The 20,751-nt window shown below is 40.8% G+C and overlaps 1 protein-coding gene across 8 annotated transcripts in view; it reads right to left on the bottom strand.

Moving 5' to 3' along the window:
- Window positions 1-20,751, bottom strand: part of KLHL32 (kelch like family member 32) — a 196,340-nt gene that overhangs the window by 116,688 nt on the left and 58,901 nt on the right. For 7 of the 8 annotated variants that reach the window (XR_013960464.1, XM_080665871.1, XM_080665869.1 and 4 more), the window contains exon 4: window positions 8,743-8,850. The exons of the other annotated variant lie outside the window; for it this stretch is intronic. Coding sequence is in view for 5 of the 7 variants with exons in the window: in XM_080665871.1 (XP_080521997.1) it covers window positions 8,743-8,850 (108 nt within the window). In the remaining 2 variants the exon portion in view is untranslated. The remainder of the gene's footprint in view (window positions 1-8,742; window positions 8,851-20,751) is intronic. 8 annotated transcript variants of the gene reach the window in all.

Consider the following 20,751-nt stretch of genomic DNA (forward strand, 5'->3'; position numbering starts at 1 on the left):
TATGGACACCATCCTATATGATAAAACGCCAGAGGTGTCACAACCAAAACGACCAGAGATCAGACCACCATGGCCCCTCGTGGGCTGGCCCCGCCCCCAAGCAAGCAGTTAGGGGCAATCAGGCAGGCATACAGAGTGGTTAGGGGTGATCAGGTAGGCAGACCAGCAGTTAGGGGTGATCAGGTAGGCAGACCAGCAGTTAGGAGTGATCAGTTAGGCAGGCCAGAGGTTAGGGGCGATCAGGTAGGCAGGCCAGAGGTTAGGGGTGATCAGGTAGGCAGACAGCCCCTTGCTGGGCTGGCCCCGCCCCCAAGCAAGCGGTTAGGGGCAATCAGGTAGGCAGGCAGAGTGGTTAGGGGAGATCAGATAGGCAGGCCAGCAGTTAGAGGTGATCAGGTAGGCAGATGGCCCCTCGCAGGGCTGGCCCCGCCCCCAAGCAAAGAAAGAGGGAGGCCCAGGCCAGCCAAGCCATCACACCCCAGCCTGTTGCCTGCAGAGGGAGGCCACTGGTGGCAGGGGAAGGGGGGCAGTGCTGCACAGATGGCAAGCAAAGGCAACTGCCTCTAGCCAGGGAAAGGAAAGCCCCAATAGGCCCTGATATCAGGCTAGGCCTAGGGACTCTACCCAAGGGGTCCTGGATTGTGAGAGGGTGCAGACCAGGCTGAGGGACCCCCCTGAGTGCACGAATTTTCGTGCACCAGGCCTCTAGTCCTATCTAATAAAAGAGTAATATGCAAATTGACCGTACCTCCTCTACACCCACAAGCCACGCCTACCATCTAATCAGGAGCGAGTATGCAAATTAACCCAACCAAGATGGCGGTTAATTTGCATATCCAGGAGTAGAGAGAAGACTGAAGACAGCGTAGAAGGAAGCCAAGCGTTGCAGAAGGGAGTGAAGCTGTGAAGAAGCAAGCAAGTGGGGCTGCGGAGAAGGGAGGGAAGCAGGTGGGGCTGCAGAGAAGGGAGGGAAGCAGGCGGGGCAGGGGAGAAGGGAGGGAAGCAGACAGCCGCAGGAAGCCCTATTGCAGGAATCTTCCTGCAACGGGCCTCTAGTAAAATATAAAATGCTTGGCTATAGAACTTGGTACTGAGACATTCAAGAGAAACAAGTGCACATCCACCCCCAATTACTTAAGTGGGGTGACCTTCTATTTTGAGTTGCTGGACATTAGCTGTTTGTACTTTGAAAGATGTCAGGTAGGGAAGGACTGATTGTTTAATGCTCCACTCTGACAATAAAACCATTATGAAGAGCATACAGGAAAAAACTTCCCTTTCTATTCCCCATGCTGGCAGTAGGGTGGGGTTGGGAGATAGACAGAGTTGAAAGGAGAGTGGAGAAAGAAGGGCAACAAATCCTCCTCATTTGAAGGGAGTTTTATATAATGAAGATAAGGTTAAAAGACAGGAGCCACACCCATCCTTGTCATCTACTATTATCTCAGATATTCAGAGACCCTCACAGTGTTACCAGTGGGCATGTTCTATTCACAAGAGCTCAAGCACCTTGGCCCAGAATCAATGCCAAGAAAGATGATAAATGCTATAAGAATACTGTTCAAATACATTTTGTTTTCAGTAAGTGACTGACTTTCACAATGTCCCAAGGAAAATATCTGCCTACAATGTGACTATTACTCAAGTAGAATACCAGACTAATGGAAGAGAGTCTGACTGCATTTTGGATGTTTGGCAGCTGACAGCTTTGAAGCCCCACCTCTCCCTCTTCCCTGCTTGCCCCATACCTGGTGAAAAGTACAGGTAAGTCCAAGTACTCTGCTTCGGTGCTGGTGGGAGGTTCAAACCATGGAAGTCCCTGCCTTTGTGGGAAACCTTCAGCTTCACCCCCTAATCAGAATAAATGTCGAAGCCAGTCACCCCTACTTTTCCTTTCAGGTCATTCTGGACCTGCTTGGGAGCCTTGTAGATTATTAGGGAAAATCTAGGAAACATGATCTTAACCAAAATAGCGGATTTATTACCAGATTGGAAAGCTGATGTCAGAAGTTTGGCCACAGTTACACTTCCTCCCACAGAGATATTCCAGACATTGAAGTGCTAAGCAGATAGCTTTATAATTCCTGCAGGATAAACTACACCTTGGGTACACTGTGACCAGACAGCTCATGCAGATTTAATGAGAGAGAACAGGCTGGCATGGAGTAGACTCTCCTTTAGAACAGATCCTGTCTATAGGTAGAAGCCCCTCCCACATGACTGCCCTTGGTCTGAATCAGCTGTCTCCAGGAAGACAGACAGGCTTTGGGCTCTGTGGAGTTAGTCTAGGATCCTCCTCTGAGAAAAGCAAGCTTCTGAGGGGTCAGTCTGGACCTGGACTTCTAAAATATCACTTCTCATTTTTTCACAATAAACGACTAGGTTCCCAATCCATCCTTATCACTTTTGACCACCACCCTATGTCAAAGGCTTATTATACTTGACATCTTGAGAGCCATAAAAATTCCAATTGGCATATCATTTTTGTCGTCAGTCAACACTGTCTATGAAACCATGCATGGGTATGTGTGACATCTTCACCCCCAAACAGCAAGCAAACACATCTGCATGCTTATTTGTTTCAAAATTCCATTGATAAAAGAGAAAATACCTCCAAAGGCAAATAAGGTAGAGTTTCAAAGATCTAAGAAGGCAAAAAGTCGCTGGTGGAATTGAAACTCCCTCCCTTCATTTTATTCCTCTTAACTTTCTGTGTCAATAACCCAGCTATGGACTCTGATGCATCTCTGACAAGAAGGGGAGAGAAATGATTCCTTTCTGCACAACTCTAAATATTCCTAGTTAGAATGCAGATTTTAAACTGTTCCCTGTAGAGCCTGGAGCATAGTGCAGGTGCCTTGGGGGCGCCTTTTGGCCAGGCTTCTGCAGGTACTGCCCCCTGAAGAAAGGACTCTGCAGCTAAAATGTTCAAACCACTGACTATCTTAACACTGCTCCCAAGAAAAGCATTTAAGAAAATTCTCTCCCAGATTTGTTCCATGTCAACCATTTATTGCAGCCAGGTTATGTTTATAAGTAAATCTGATGGGGACCTTTTCCATGCAAAGTGACACATCTATCCCTAAAGGGATGGTCCACGGGAAGACAGTTCTCATCAAGATTCCTGTCACTCTGCAGCCAGGCCTGATGCTCAGGTCTCCAAGGAAAAGTATTCTGCTCTGGAGAATAAATACCATTTCAATGATCATCAAAATGTAATGCTACAGTATTTGCCTTAGAGCTAGCTACAAAAAAATCACGTGGAACATATTAGGGAATCAACTGAGAATCAGGAAGAAAAACTTTATAATGTAAGACCATGAAAATTAAGGGACAGTTTTCTTTAGTTTTGGATTTCATGAACGTTTTTACATGACCAAAATTATAGCTTAAAAAAAAAGATGTTTTCACTTAATAGAGTACCACACTTGTCTAGAGTTCCAAAGACTTCAAACAGTAATATTAATGGTTACACAAAATAGCTCTGTGAAGATGGTGCTAAAGCATCATTCTCTGGATCAGGGAAAGCCAATTAGGATGGGTGTTCCCACAGAGATTGGTTCTTCCATCACGTGGAAGGAGTAATTGGATAATGAAGAGAAAAGCAAGGGAATAGAGATACCAAAGAATCGTTTTTCTTCAGATGCTCAGAGACCGCACAGCTGCTCATGGCTGACCAAGCTAGCAGTCCCTGGAGGTGGGAAATTTTAAAGGGACTACAAATGTCACTATCAGTTGGTACGTAGTTCCTCTTTACTGGGTTTCTGGAATCTCTCCATCAGGCTATAAGGGGTGGAACAGGAGGACAGTTCTCTGGGAAATAAGGGGAAGCTAACTAGGTTTAACATGGAAGGTATTTAGCACAGTACTTGGCATACAGTCTCTCTTCCTTGGTGTCCTCATAGCCAGCGTGCTAAGCAGTGAACCTCATTGTGGTTCTCAGTCCTATTGGCTTCCATTTTGGGTCCATTAACTCAAATTCCTAGAGGCTTATTCCAAGTCCTTTGGGACTGGAAGTCCTTCCCCTTTCGGAGCAGCACTCTTCTCTCTAGAAAAGGGTCTCGGTTCACCTGCTCCTCATGGTCTGGCTGGGCTTTCTTAGCAACCTCTGCTTGCTGACCGCTTGTCTAGGATTTCTCCTCCCGGGCCACACCTCCATCCAAATCCCTTTTGCCCCCTTCTTCCTGGTGTCTCTTCTACTCAGGACTGGTCTCAAACACGAATTAATTCTTGGCCAGAGTTGGAAAGTGAAGAGATTGAGGGAGGCCAGGGTAACAGGGTCCTCTTGCCCACAGGAGTTAAGTGAGAGCTTGTGGGTGTTTTTAGGTTCACCTTTCTCCCTAAGGCAGATCTGCCCAGTGACAGTTCACATCACACCATTTGCTTTCGGCCTAGCTCCCAGGGCCAGCCTGGAACGGAGCCTGCGGAGCAGCCTGGCTCCTCTGCCCCCCATGGCCGGCTCTGCTGTGTATGGCTGTACAAGGTCACCATGGGGGCTGCAATGCATCCTGGGCTCTGCTCAACCTGTGTCCCAGGCAGGGTGTTCCCACAGATAGGGCGTGTCCCTAATTAGTGCAAAGGAGAGTGTGTGCTTGCTCAGCCCTGTGATAAGAAAAGTGCATGCATTTTCAGGGGATGAATTAGCACTAGGAGAAAAGTTCACTTTTTCTTTAAAACCTCCTGGATGAAATCTGTGACCAATTTTAAGAAGGCTAGGCTTTAGAGCAGTGTGTAGGAGGAACATGCACACATCTTGCTACACTTGGCGACATTCAGTCATCACACCCACTCTATACTACCACATCTCTCCCAAGACAGCAACAATTTCCAGACACTAGAAATACTTACATTTTATACTGTGCTTACTACAACTGACTAAAGGTCTACTCAACTGTCAGTAGAAATGCTATAGGTAGAGAAATTCAATGTTATCCCAGATTTTTACAAGTCTAATGCATAATGTTCACAATAGTAAGAAACAATTAACAATTTGAAAAACTATGAATTTATTCACCCTTCCATATTCCAAATTCTTTGCTTAGTGTTAATTTCAATTCCATAGTAAGAGAAAGCAGCTTTTTACATTTCCTAAGTATACTCCAATTTCACTTTTTGCCATTATCTGTGTCCATGTCTCAAAGGGAAGACAGATTTATTATATATAAGTCATTTGGGTGTTTAAGAAACCAAACTGCCATAGATATTGTCCAAGGAACACTATAGTAACCTCCACTCTGCAGCAAGGAATCATCACATACAGAGTACAGAGCAGCAACTCAGAGCCCTTGTGAACCGATGTTGGGAAGGGGCCCAGGTTGAGAGAACCATCCAAAGAGTTCACTCTCTTGTCTGGCCAGTGTGGCTCAGTGGTTGAGCACCAACCTATGAACAACCTATGATGTCAGGGTTTGATTCCCTGTCTGGGCACATGCCCGGGTTGCTGGCTTGATCCCCAGCTGGGGGTATGCAGGAGGCTGCCAAACAATGATTCTCTCTTATTGATGTTTTTATCTCTCTCTCCCTCTCCCTTCCTTTCTGAAATCAATAAAATATACTGTATTTTTTTTAAAAAAGAGTTCACTCTCTAAAATGTCTAAACACTTCACCTCCTTCACCAAAGTATAACAAGTATGACTTAACGTTTTCTTAATGACATAGCACGTTAAGAGAGAACAATGGCTCTGAAGTGAAGAGAGCTGGGTTTGACTCATAGATCATGACACACTGGAGAATGGTCTCAGCCATTCACCGCACTTCCTGGGCTTGTCGGGTTATGATGGGATCACGGCATTCCTGGAGCTGCCAAGAAGGTTGGTTAACCAGCACACAGAAAGTGCTCAGGGCAGTGCCCTGCCTCTTGTAGGAAGTGCCCTATGAAATGCCAGCCCCTGCCTGTCCCCTCAGTACATGATCTGAACAGTGGAGTTATTACTGTACTAGAGGCCCGATGCACAAAACTCGTGCAAGAGTAGGCCTTCCTTCCCCCGGCTGCCGGCACTGGCTTCCCTCTGGCACCCGGGACCCAGGCTTCCCTCGCAGCCCCAGCTTCATCCGGAAGGTTATCTGGAAGGATGTCTGGTCTAATGAGCATAGTACACTTTTATTATTATAGACGTGTGCTGCAGGCTTCTCACCCTTCTGTGGGTGCTCCTGTCAACAATGAGTCATTGGGCAGAATAAATGCAACTTCAGGTCTGGCCCTAGGATTTGTTTTTTTTGTGTGTGTTTTTTTTAAGCTCTAATACCAAATACCTAACTATATATTTTTCTCATTTGGCTTCCTTTCTCCTCATGAAAGTGGAATATGAGCATATGACTTCTAAGAAATAGGATATGGCTGCCCTACTGCACACTTCGTCCCTCTTCCCAAGCAGTGTTTTCCCTTCAGAATGTCAGCTCCCCCCAGGCTATTTTCAGCTCATGCTTCATAGACCTTTGTGCTGCAGGCTAAGTTTACATATGTTGTGAAAGAAACACAAGGCAATCGAGGCAAACAGTAAGGCAGCCACTTATATTTGCCTGTGTATTTGACATCAACCTTCCCAGCAATTTTTGTGCCCTTTTGTTTACTAATGATTTAAACATGCTTTGTAGCCTATAACCTCTGAGCTTAAAGCATTATTAATGAAGCTAAGTACAGAAACTATTTTCTTGGGTAGCTTTATAAAAAACACACACAATATTTGCTATTTCATCCCACTACACGAGTGATGAATGAAGTGTGAGCTGTGGGTTATCAATGGTATTGTAGAGATGGGCAACTGCAGGTGTGACTGGAATTAAGGTGTGAAGACAGAAATATACACAACACAAGCTGGTATCTTTCTTTAATCAAATAAACCAAAGAGCATAAAACACACTATTTACTCACTTCACTGGGAATATTTTTTGGCAATTCTGTGAACAATGATTGTCTCCCTTATTTCCTAAGGCATGACATCGGGCTGGGCTGACACCAAACTTGTCATCCGTATTCTTTCTACTCCGCTTTGCACTTGCTCCGTGAGGGACGATGCCCCCTCCCCACCTACTATTTTCATTCCAGCTGCCACAGTTGCCTCCGTTATTCTATGAAACATTTCTCAAACTCTACTAATGCAACAAAGAGAATGGACAATATCATACACTTTAATATGCCTCCAAAGAAGGAAATTTAGTAGAAGCGTGAGCTTCCATCTTTCTTTAACAAATACCACCTTCTCTGCGAAGGTTTGCACCGATGGCCCTGGTTGACTACACCCTCCCTTTTGTCCCCACTGTGTCTTATGTTCTGTTTCTATTATACCTCTCATCACAGTAAGAATATATAATTCTTTATTTTCCTCTTTCTCCCACCAGGATGTGAGTCTGTCAAGAGAAGAGGCTCTTGTCCAGCTGGCACAGTGGTAAAGGGTTGACCTATGAACCAGGAGGTCAATTCCCTGTCGGGGCACATGCCTGGGTTGCGGGCTCAATCCCCAGTGCGGGGCATGCAGGAGGCAGCCAATCAACAATTCTCTCTCATCATTGATGTTTCTGTCTCTTTCTCCCTCTCCCTTCCTCTCTGAAATCAATAAAAATAAATTTTAAAAAAGAGAGAGAGAGAGAGAGACGAGGCCCTTATTTTAGCATAGAAGACACTGGACCTAAGTTGGATGACATGTCATTAAAGAACAAAACTTTATAAAAGAGGATAAACATCCAGTCTGTGTCTGCATTGATTCAGTTGAGTAATCGTAAAATAAAAATGGGGGGAAGGAAGCAAAATGGGTGAAACAGGTCAAAGGTACAAACTTCTGATTATGAGATAAATAAGCCTGGGGGCGTAATGTATAGTATGGAAACTACAGTTAACAATACTATATTGCGTATTTGAAAGATGCTAAGAGAGTATAATTAAAAGCCCTCATCACAAGAGAAAAATACTGTAACCCTGTGTGGTGATGGATGTTAACTAAACTTATTGTGGTAATCATTTCACAATATACACGTATATCAAATCATTATGTTGTACACCTAAATCTAATACAATGTTATATGTCAATCATATCTCAATTAAAAATAACTTATAAAGGAAAGGTTTTGTGTGTTCTAATAATTGTTTCACTAACATAAAACTACTAGTAGTTAAGAACCACGAAGCTTGAGATCTGAATCATATTGTCTTTTTGCAATTTTATTTTGATTTGCTGATAGCTGTACACTAACATGGCTCTTGTATGAGAGAGAGAGAGAGAGAGAGAGACTGTTGTTCTCTGGAGATGCATGTTAATCCACAACAATTTTAGTAATGAACAATTTTGCCTTTTAAACAATCACATTCTAATCTTGACACCTTGACTCTGAGATATTTGAGGGGGACAGGGTGCCAAGATGCTAGACATAGCCTTCCAGGGCTTTACATTTTTTTTCAGTCTTGTTTTTAAGCCAATAAAGCCAAAACTGAAGCACTGAGCTTCAGTGATAACAATGAGAATTCAAGTTATCTTGCAAACTCCCGTATAATAGTCCTTTAGGATATTTTAAAATTATACCAACAAACCACTGAGCTAAGATGAAAACATTATGTTCCCTGGGTCCTATTTAAAATCATACTGCTTTACTTACCTTTCCATCATGTAGCTATAAAATTAAAGATGTGAAAATTTTTTAAAACATCAAGATGCATAACAAGAAAAATAATGAAATCTCATGGCTCAAGGAGAATCTCCTCTGATTAGCTACAGTTAACATGTTCGGCCTCTTAGATGTCCTGTACCATACCTGTCCTGTGTATGCGAACTCCAGAGCCTGCTTTAAGCCAAGGCTGGTCACACCATGCAAATTCACCTCGTCAGCTCCACTTTCCACCATACAAAGACTGAACATTGCCTGAGGCGGGAAAAAGGAAGAGACAGAGAGTTATGGGACTTAAAAAGCAAAGGAAAGGTCCTGGAGAGGCTAGGAAAGAAAAAAGGTTTATAGGTTAAAGACTGATATTGGTTTCTGCAATGCTTTGACAACGCTTCATTGACACAAGCCACTGCAAATCACTGCCTCACCAGGTACAGTAATACACAAAGAGCACTACACACCCCACATGCAGACTCTCATTTACTCCCACAGCCCTTCTCTGGGGTGACTGTGTTTAGACTCACTCACTGAACTCATTCTCTGGATCCTGGGATTTCATGAAATGTGCAGCACTCCCAAACATTCTTGTCAACAGGACAAGGAAAGCACACCCTTGTCTCCAACTGTTCTTCCTTTATTCCCCATCTCAATGACACAGCTCATTCCTCTCTTCTGCTACATTATCACACACTCTATTCCAGTGGTTCTCAAAATGTGGCTCCTGGGCTGCCAACATCAGTACAGCCCAGGAAATCGTTATAGGTTCTTGGGACGGGGGTGGGTGGAGGGGTGGGGGTGGGGGTGGGGGTGGTGTCTTCCCAGGACCTGCTGAATCAGAAACTCAAAGTCAGTCCAGCAATCTGTGTTGTAAGGGTCATCCAGGTGACTCTGATGCTCACTTGATTTTGAGAACCACTGTCAGTGGTGTTCAGTGAAAGTCAATATGCCCCTAAACTAGCTCTTCAAGTGGCCAACTTACTGAAACATCAGTTCTTCCACTGAATGACCAATATGTCAAACGGAAACTTGAAAATTAAAAAAAATAAAAACTTGCCATATTAAACAAATGCATAGGTTTGCCTTGCCCACCACAAAAGCCTTTAACAAGTTTGACTTAACAGGTATAAAGAGAATATTCAATTTTGTGTTACTGATGATGAAATACACTACTCTGTGCAGTGAAGATTTAACCTTACCCAGTGAGAGGTCTGCCTTTGCCTTGGGTTTCTGGGACGTGATCTCTAGGCCCTTGGATTATCCTGCCTGATAGGAGTGTCCTGGTGTGTCTGGGGCTTTGACCACTGAGTCTAGGGAACATGATTTATGATGGGGTTTGGAGCCACACCATATCAGTTCTGACCTCGGCGGAACTGGAGATTAAAGGTATGACCTGGAGGTCCCGGGAGAGGCTAGAGATGAAAGGCCAGACCTATAGGCGGCTTGCAGTCGAGCCCCACAAGCCCGGGCGAGCTTCCCTGGTTGGCAGTCAGTCCCCTGTGCACACTGTGGCACAGCATGGCCAGAGGAGGTAACACAGGAGGCGGATGGCCAGAAGGGCCATATTTGGTCCCCTTCTGCACTCTGCCCTAGGTGCCTCTTGCCTTGGCTGGTTCCAATTTGCATCCTTTCCCTGTAATAAGCCAAATCCACGAGTATGAAAGCTTTCAGTGAGTTCTGTGACTCTGTCTAGCAAATTATTGAATGTGAAAGTAGTTTTAGGAATCCCCTCAAACTTGTCATTGGTGTCTGAATGAGAGAAGTCTTGTACTGTCCCTTCAGATTTTATAATTTGGCTCATTCACAAAAGCAAAACAAAAAAACAACAATACAACATACCTACCTCATTGTTCTATGCGGTAATAGTTCAGCTCCCCTTAAATATTTTTAATTTTAAAAATGTCATATTTTGTTCTGCCAAAGTATTAATATGTACCTTTAGAAATTTTTAATTTTGATAAATTTATTTTGATGCTCATAATTCTATACATTTTAAATTAAGAATATATTTAACTTTCAGAAATTTACTTTATCATAAATAAAATCTAACCTTTAAATTTTAACCTTCTAAATTGATCCTTTAGAATCTGTTAAAGGCCAATGGTCAATGTGGTAAATTTGGGAACCTGGTTAGTTAGTGACTTCATCTGGCTTCCCACTGGTGTCACCAGCAGTTAAGGCACTGTATGGCAGGTTAAAAAGACTAGATTTGAAGTCACATGATCCTTGGTTCGGTGAAGCACAGTGTTTAAAGCAAATTTGTAACAAAACAATTCTGGGTTTGATCACTGGCAAGTGAGAATGACAAACATGTAACCTGACTCAGTTTTCTTACCTGAAAAATGGGACTAATGAACTTGTTTGAAGATTATAGGACAGTATCTATGTAAAGTATTCAGTACATGATACATGGCCCGATAACAGGCAAGCTCTTGGTGAAATTTATATTTTGTGATAATAAAATAAAGTTTCTTTTATACATTCTCTGGTTAAAATGATTGATACATTAGAAGTACCAGTTTCTGGGGTTTCTTGGAAATCAAGTGTGGGCTATACATTAAAAAATGCTAACAGGAAATTGACTTTAATGTTAAATGGATTATGCTTATGTATTTATAGAAGATCTAAAATCTTAAAATTAAAAAGTACAGGTCACAATAAAAAAATTATTTCAATTTGTGTAATTCTGAATTTGCTTCCAGACTTCTTATAGCCACTTAAAAAAAAAAAGAAAGAAATTTCAGTTGTTTTCAATGCCTTTTTAAAAAATTAAATTTAGTGTTTCAGGTTTTAATGTTCCCCACACGAATTTCTTTTTTCAGATCCTCTAAGTTGAAATTACACCTGATAGGGTGACCAGCTGCTCTCCATCAGCCCCATATGCAGAGCAAGACAGAAACGACTCAGACTGCAGAACAATTATCTGGGTTAATGAAATGAAAAAAAGTTCCTGAGAGCAAAAGTTAAATAACAGAACAAGCTGCCAAGGGAGTTTTTTGAATTTGCTTTCGTAGGTGTCTTTCAAAAGCAACCAGGGCAATTGGCATAGAACAGGCTTCCTCAACCAGAGGGCTGTGAGCTACTGAACATGAAGCCTGGCCTGGTGGAGCTGGGGCAAGAAAACAACCTCTTAAATAATGTGCATATATATTTGAATATGTTTGCATTAGCAATAAAGGAACACCAAATTGGTCACTGGGGCTTTATTACAGGGTATGACTGTAGAGGAAGGAAGAGACTATTAATTTTAGTCCATTTACATAGTATTATTTGGACCATTACAATGGGCATGTTACCCGTCTATTTCTAACAAGTGCCTTTTGAAAACTTTATTTTTAATGTCCAGGATTGTACAGGAAGACACATCTGATTCAACTCCTAGTTCTACAACCAGGCAATTTACCTTGAACATGTGACCTTGGCTAATTCGTTAACTTCTCTAAACCTCAGGTCCCTTATTTGTAAAATGAGGATAATACCAACCTCACAGGGTTGCCTTAAGGTTTAGATACAGTTATGCATAATAGATGCTTAATAAATAGAAACTGCTATTCTAATCTACACTGAATGTCCTACTCTCCCATGCATCCTTTTGATCCCCATTGGACTAAGAGTTAAGAAGCAGCCCTCTCCTCTCCCCTCTGCCCAAATCCATTCCTTTCAAATACTTTCCTAATGACAATCCCACTCAAAACTCCTACGATTGGCTGCAGCACTTCACTTTCACCCCATATTCCTTACCCTACTTTAAGGATAGACCCCATCATAAAAACCATCACCGCTATTTCTATAATCACGTAGTTTCCATTCTGGTATCATATCATAGAGTTTTAGAAACTTGATGTTACAAACTTAATCCATCATAATTTTTAAAAAGTAGAAAAGTAGTTAATTTTTAAAAAGGTAACTATTAAATCAAGGTCAATGTGTTGAGTTTAACAAACTTACAAGAAACCTCAATTAGGAAAAGGCTCACAGGATACCACCAAAGTAAGAAAGAACCTGGCCATTAGACAGAGTAAAACACCAGCTGACTAGGCTGCCCAAGCTTGTGAAACAATGTCTGGAGACCTGCCCGAGCCCATGGGGAAGGACTAAGCCTCTTTGGTAGCAAAAGAGGTGAGGAGACCAAGAGTGCTATCTTTTAGTTTTAGCATTGATCTCCTTGAAAAGGTAACTTAGCTTCATGAAAGTGAGTTCCACGTCTTCCTTATTCACTAGACCCTAGCAAATTCAGGTGAATGAATTGATGAACAAATGAACAAGCTCTTCAGAAATTCATCTGTGCATGATGTCCAGCTGTTCTACACTGCTATAAACAAAAATAATTTGATATACGAAAGAATTTTCATGATGTAAGATGTTTTAGAACCTGGGATATAAAACATAGCTAAAGTTAGAGTATCTACTATAAGCCAAATACAAATAAGTTCAAAGATAGACACTTGGAAAAAATTAAGAACATATGGTAATGTCCTCTGTTAAGCCACATTCTTCCAAAGCATGGGATAAGGTTCTGCCTACAAATATGAACGCATTGCACAGGTTCTTCCTTGGTTCACACTGCATTGTCTTTGGGAAAGCCTTGGCCGGGTTGAGATTTACAATTTTGTCACAGCTCACTCTTGGCTGATAATGTACTGCCACCTCCACAAATCTTTCTAATTGAAAACTCAGTTTGTGAGACCACAATCCACTAAGTGCCTACCTCAGAGAGAGTTATGGATTTATAGTGTGTCATTTCTCCTATATTTCACACAGAAGTGACACAAATTGAGTCCTAACATCACAGCCCATGAATTAAGTTCCCCTGGGTCATGTTAGTTGTCATGCAGTCACAAGATGAGCTATGACCAATTTTAGGTTGGTACTTTATGCCACAAAACTGACCAATGAAAAGTCTACATCTTCAAAGATAAGTAGAATGACAGCTGATAAGACTTTTTTAAGCACTTTAAGTTGGTGAAATATGTTCTTTTTAGTAAACTACTATATGTAGCTTTGGAATTAACACTAGACATGAGCAAGATGTACTGTGAATTCCCAAGTTACAAGGAATCCAACTGATTTTACAGGTGAAATAACTGGATTGTTTTGAGCACATTCAACCCTTATCTTTTACAAGAGAGTTAAATAAAAGTAAACAAGAATGTTTATGGAAGTTATTGAAAAAAAAGTAACTTGCATTGATTGCAGCAGATCTAGCCTGATCCTCCTCCTCTTTTATAAGCCCAGTGTTATACAATTAGCAATGTTTACAATGGCCATGAGGCATTACAGAGCCTGGAGCTAACTTCTGAATCAACAAAGATTACATTTTGCTCAATTTAGTGTTAATGGTGATTATCCTTTATTGAATTTTGGTTATACGTCACATATAGAATTGGTAGTAAATCCCAGTTAATGAGACTGTTCAAATAATCATAATAACCCATTCCCTAGCATTTAGTTGAGAAGGGTCCTGACCACAGTTGAACTGGATCATTTACCTTCATGATCTCCCAAATGCGAAAGCAATCCAATCTGTTGGGGGAGCTTAATGGTCTGAAAGACTGGGGTGGTTGGGTTGGAGAGTTTTTTCTCCCTGATATATCTTTTATAGCTGTTTTAATTCTTCCTCAAATAGTATAGTAGTCCTTTCAGAGAATAAAATATCAAGACAACAGAAGCAGTAAGATTATATCTCTGTAATTATAATTAGACTGCTGAAATACCAGTTTCCCCTCACCTTAACCATATAAAGAAAAAAAATCTTATATACTACAAACTATAAAACATATTGGTTTTCCCAACAGCTTCAAACATGTAGCTTGTTTATTTAAAAAAAAATCTAGTTATATTTCACGGCTTTGCTCTTGGCACGGTTCTTCTTAAATTAACTACATGGTGATAATGAGCCTTTCAAAAGCAGCATGATTATGGTTTTCCTATTTCTCTTTAGAATTCTCCTCCTCCTGAATGTGGCCATACCTCAACCACTGGGGTCTTCTGCGAGAGAACTGAGTGGAAAAAGACACAAATCAAGTTGTTGTTGTTTTCTTAGCTAAAGATATGGTAAGTGTGTAGGCCAAAATCTGTTGCCCATCATGAAGTCAGGCTATCCACGAATGGTATTTATCCTTGTTACTTGTTACATACTCTGGAAAATAGCATCCATACATCTGCCTTTAGCCTCGGGTCCCCCTCTCTGATCCCTTGGCTTCCACTCATTCCTCTGGTGCTCCTGTTACCTTCTAGTTTAGGTTTACATCCCTTGGGTATGGGATTTCAATATTTTGCTACCCACCATGTAAAGAAGTCCATTCCCTTATCTTTAAATATCTTAAACATATTTAGGGATGGTACTTTTACTCTTCCTTATTGAATATATTCGATAAGCCATTTTTATTATTGATTTTAGAGAGAGGAAGGGAGAGAGAAACATCGATGTGAGAGGGAAACATCCATTGGTTGCCTCCCATGATTTCAAGAATAAGGTCTTTGGAGGAGTAAATCTATCACACCACCTTCCTTTTTCCAATTATTTGGTTTGACTTTCCCTGGTCCATCTCTTTTTTTTATAGTTTCCTGAAGAGGAATTTTGCCTGGCCAACTCAGAGCTGCTATTGTCACAAATCCCTCATACCCATTCGAATGGAATTCAGAAGGCAGAAGCTTTTAAGTAGTTTCGATTTGCCACAAAGAATGAAAAGGCAGTTTCTTGCCTGCCCCTCAAACGCTACCAGTGGCTGCCTGCAGCCCTGTTGAGAGCTGTGAGGCCATATTCAGGCTCAAGTGAGAGTGGTCAGAATCTAGTTACGGGTGTAATGACAGATGTGCCAGCCCTGCATCATGAAGTATGTATACAGACAAGCACAAGACATGCCGTGTCTGTCCTAGAATCCATGGTGCCATCACATAAAATCTGTTAACCCTTTTCTATGGAGGACTTTTTGGAAGAATGATGAAGATAATAATTGTTCTACTCTTTAAAAACCCATTGTAAGTTAACAATCACTCTTAAAATTTTAACCCCAAATTTCAGTACTTTTTATTTTTAATATCTTTTTCTTCAACATACTAACATAAAATAAGGTGTGTAAGACTATAAATAGAGGCTCCCAGCCCAGCTGTGGAATCTCTCTTCAATCTTTCATTTTAGTCGTCACTTTGGTTTAACAGCTGCAAGCCAGGCAACACGCACTGGAGCCACTCTCCCATTATTAGGCGAACACACAGATGAGGGCAAGCACCCCTGCTAATACGGTTTCTTCTACGGTAACTCCATTAGTTACTAAGCAACCACTTCACTGGAACCTTCCTGATCCGGGGCAGAACAGGCCAGTTGAGTATGAAGTGTTCAGTTTGTCCCATATGTTACTCCTTTTGCAACCACGTTTGTCCATGCAGACTACACAAAAAGTCTCCACATTGTACAAAATGGGGAGGTCGGGGGGGAAGAGTTTAAGAATAATCCGTGAGAGTTCAAATATCTTTCAAAAGTAACCAGATGAAGAACTTCTTTTAATCCCATGAAGTTGCTTATACACATATATAATTTTAAAAGTGATAAGAACGACTTGGTATCTACTCACTCTGCCATGGTAGAATCACATGTCTCTAAATGAGAAGAATAACTGGTAATTCAATCTTTCAGGAATCCAGGCATGCAAAGCCCAAATCCAATCAACATTAAAAGCAATTGCTTCAATAAGCAGCTGGGTCATTCCACAGTGTGGACAATTCATTTTGAATCAGTTTTTATAAAAATGATATACAGAAACAAGGCATATCTATAGATCTCAGTAATTCTCCACACCAATTCATCAGATTCACATGATCAGCTGTCTTGCCCTTCTTTTATAAAACATCTGTCTTTGCTCAATACTCCATTTCTAAAGGTTTAAAATTTTCATCAGCTTTATTATCCTTCACACATGTGCTCTTGCTCTTTCAGAGGAAGCTATGGTTGACTGTATCACTGCAATTAAATAATATTGAGTAAAATTGTGATTTTAAATAGAACAGTGTAAAGTTATCATTTCAAAGGCATAAAAAAGATGTGGCAGAAAATGTGAAATAATCTTTCAACGCACACTTGAAACAAATACATATGAAGAGCTTAGCACAATGACTGCATAGAGTAATGATAAAAAAGTCAGCTATTATTTTACTTTATAAATATTTTTCTAGCTTCATAGTATTTATATTCAGTAAAAGTGAATCCATATAAATGAAAGAATAAAATGCAGACCAGAGTTCCCCATTCTCCATTCACTACAATGAACACAGTGCATTATCAGCACACTAATGAAAATAACAGTCATCTGACCTGAAATGTTAATGATTTCCCTGGCATCGATGCAAATAATTTAAGAAGGGAATGTAACATTGATTCTTTAGAGGCTCTCAGCTTTCCATTTAAAAAGGAAATAACATTTGACCACTACCACTATTAAATGTCACTTTACCTCGAACTGACAAAGGGAATTCTATTTTTTAAAAATATATTTTTATTGATTTAAGAGCAGAAGGGAGATGGAGAGAGAGATAGAAACAACAATGAGAAAGAATCATTGATCGGCTGCCCTGACCTAGAATCGGACTGTGACCTCCTAGTTCATAGGTCAACACTCAACCACTGAGCCACATCGGCTGGGCAAGGGAATTATATTTTTAATGAATGTGTTCCATTAAAAGGAAATTATGAAGCCTGATTAATTTAAAAACAAACAAAACCCCACACACCTTTTGGTGCTCACAAGGTCCTATCCCACAGAACATCTCAAATCAACCTTCTCTTATTTATTTCGCCATGGCAGTTTCTATAACAGGCAGATGTATAGCTGTTCATCGTCAGCCAGGCAATGAATGCTTATTGAACATCCATGGGGTGTAAGGCTCTATAACAGACTGTCTATAAAACATCAGATTGACTGCTTAATTTGCTGAATGTCAAGGCCATCATTAATGGTGCTATTTTTTTTTCTGGCTAAATTTAAAAGCTATTTCATTAGGCCTCTTCTTGGTAGATACTAACTAAATAATTAACCATCAGATATAAGTTGTAGAATGCCAACATCTACTCATAGACAATAGGTGATTATTACTTAGGGAAGAAATTGAGCCCATTTTCAACTGTGGGCAATTTTTGTCAGTTTTCACAGTTTCTTGGACTATATTTGTTTGTAGGTATTTGTTTGTTTTTAAGTCACAATTGCCTTAAGAAGAGAAAAGAAAAGAAAAGAAAGAAAAGAAAAGGAAAGGAAAGGAAAGGAAAGGAAAGGAAAGGAAAGGAAAGGAAAGGAAAGGAAAGGAAAAGGAAAAGGAAAAGGAAAGGAAAGGAAAGGAAAGGAAAGGAAAGGAAAGGAAAGGAAAGGAAAGGAAAGGAAAGGAAAGAAAAGAAAAGAAAAAAGAAAAGAAAAGCCTATTGCAGCATTTTAGGTTCCTCTCCTAAACCAGATTCTGGAATTTTCAGAGTTACAAGTTGAGGGAAAAAGACCATTCTCTACCACATTAGGTCCCCAACCAATTAGTCAAGGACTCCAAAACCTGTGAGTAGCCAGGTGTCCAGTTTTCCCTGGCTCCTAAATCCCTAGTCGCTTCAGATGACCAGGGAATTAGATCCATGTAAGACTGGGCCAGCTGGATCCAGGAAAACATCCACATGTCTGTTAGGTCACAAGTCTTTTGGATTCAGCACTTAGATCTCTTTTCCAACAGTACACATCCACTAGGACTCTAAGAAGTTCTATGTTGGGGAGTTGGTATAATCATTACTCTCCTGGTTTCTGACTCACTCAGCATCAGCAAGGCCATAGTCTCATGTGTGGGAAGAAAACAGATATAATGTGCTCCAATGTCTCTGAGTCTCTTTTGCTCCCAACCCCCACACCATCTATTACACAGAGGGTTCTGTATGGATAAATTTTTAAATTTTTGGTTTTAACGGAAGTCACTTTTACTTGAGAAACAGGTAAAACTGACTGTTTTTATATTTACAACTGTATCTATGGGCCCAGACATTCTTGTCACTGCTGAATAAACATGGCCCACAATCCCACAGGGGAATGAGCTTTTGCTGACTGGCCTATGACTCCACAAGCTTTAAAAAAAACAAAATAGGAGCTTTTTGCCTTTACTATGTTTTTAGTTTCATAATACATAAATATTGTCTTCTTTAAAAATTAGGTTATTGTCAAAAAAATGAAAGTCTTACTTTGTAAGAAAGTGGGATTTGAGCAAAGATCTGAAGAGGGCAAGGGAGCAAGTCATGTAGCCATCTAGGAGAAGAGTAATGCAGTTGAGGAAACAGTCGTGCAAAGGTCCTGTGGTAAGAGCATGCAGGCATGTCTGAGGAACAGCGAGGAGGCCAGCGTGATTGGAGTGGGTGGGGAGGTTGCTGGTGAGGTAGAATCGTGTAAACTAAGACGCTGATTTTAAGTGAAAGTGGAAATCATCAGAAGGTGCTGAGCCAAAATGACATAATCTGACTTTTGCTGTCAATAAGATACCTGGGGCTGCAGTCCTGAAATAGGTTCCAAAGGCTCAAGGACTGAAGTAAGAAGATGAGGGAGCAAGTGGAATCCTGCGAAACTCCAGGCAAGAGATAACAGTAGCTGGCATCATGGTGGTAGCAGCAGAAGTGACTGGAGTCTGAATATATTTTGAAAGTAGAGCCATGGGACTTGCTGGCAGTTTTGATGTCAAAAATTACTCAGCAGTTTGGGGGCCTACATTAATTAGAGCTGTGTTAACTGAAATGGAGACTACTGTGCAACAAGTAGGTTTATGGGAGGAAATTGGGAGTTCCATTTGGATATATTACATTTGTGATACCTCTGAAACATCCAAGTAGGGATAATAAGCAGATATTTGGATATACAAATTCTGGATTTTAGGGGAGGGTCCAGTCTGAAGATATAAATTTTGAAGTTATCTGTGATGACTCATTTTATTTGTCAACTGAACTGGGTCCAGGGTACTCAGATATTTCGTCAAACACTATGCTGTGTTGTATCCGTGAAAGGTGTTTCTATATGAGATTAACATTTGAATCAACAGACTGAATAAAGGAGATTGCACCTCCCTAATGTGGGTGGGCCTCATATAATCAGTTGAAGGACTGAATAGAACAAAACGCTGAATAAGAGAGAGTCTCTGACTGTGTTCAAACTGGCTTTTTCCTACCTTAGACACAAACTGAAACACTGGCTCTACCTGGGTCTCGAGCCTGTTGTTACCTTCACAATAATCCTGGGTTGTAAATGATAGGGGAAGCAATGGTGTGGCCAGTAAATCCTAAAAAAGTAACAGTCAAGACAATTTGGGGTGTCTGGAGAGCTTGTGGCATGATTAAAGATTTATATCTCTAAAGTACAGCCATGGGAAAAATTAATTTCAAAATAAAATCAACACTGAAATCTAGAATACAGACAAAATTGGCAAAAGCTATCCTTGCTGAGCTGCCTAAAACAATGTTGCTTCCTGACAGAATTTTAGTTTAAAAACTAAACTCTGCTCTCCTTTCCTTGAAAAATAAAAATCACCACCAAGATTATAGGCCTTCTATTTAGCATTTCGTATGGTCCAGAATTAAATCCTTACAGTAGGACCCAAAAGATAAACCAAAAATAATGCCTATACCAGTATGTTTTAAGAACTTGGGGGTGATTTTGCTATTATTTTTATTCACTTTTTTTTTTTCTGAAAAGGAGGGTAGCTGTAAGTTGCTCCCAGCTAAAATATAATTTTCTGTAGACTGTACTATTCAGACTGTGACAACATTCCCAGAGTCAAATGAGTGAGTCCTAAATGCAGCACTAAGCCCAGTGAATGCTCGAATGTGCCAGGAGAAAGCTGTGACGAGGGTGACTGAGTAAGAGAGAAAAATTAGGAAAAGTCCTTTAAAATTCAGATAGCACTTGACGGTTTAGAAAGACATTTATTTCCATTCATAATTTTAGTTTTTCATCTTTAGTGGGAGCATATTGGGGGCTCACAGAATTGATGGAGGCGGAGCAGCAGACCAGAAGAAAGACAGGAGGCTGCAGGCTTGGCGGCTAGAAGCAAAATAACTGTCAATGTTATGTTGCTGTTTATCCTTCATGTGATAAACACAGTATGTCTTACACATATATGATTTCAGAGAATTGGAAATGTTAATGAAGAAGCTATAAAACC

Source organism: Plecotus auritus (assembly GCF_963455305.1).
Source record: "Plecotus auritus genome assembly, chromosome: 4".
NCBI classification, from domain to species: domain Eukaryota; kingdom Metazoa; phylum Chordata; class Mammalia; order Chiroptera; family Vespertilionidae; genus Plecotus; species Plecotus auritus.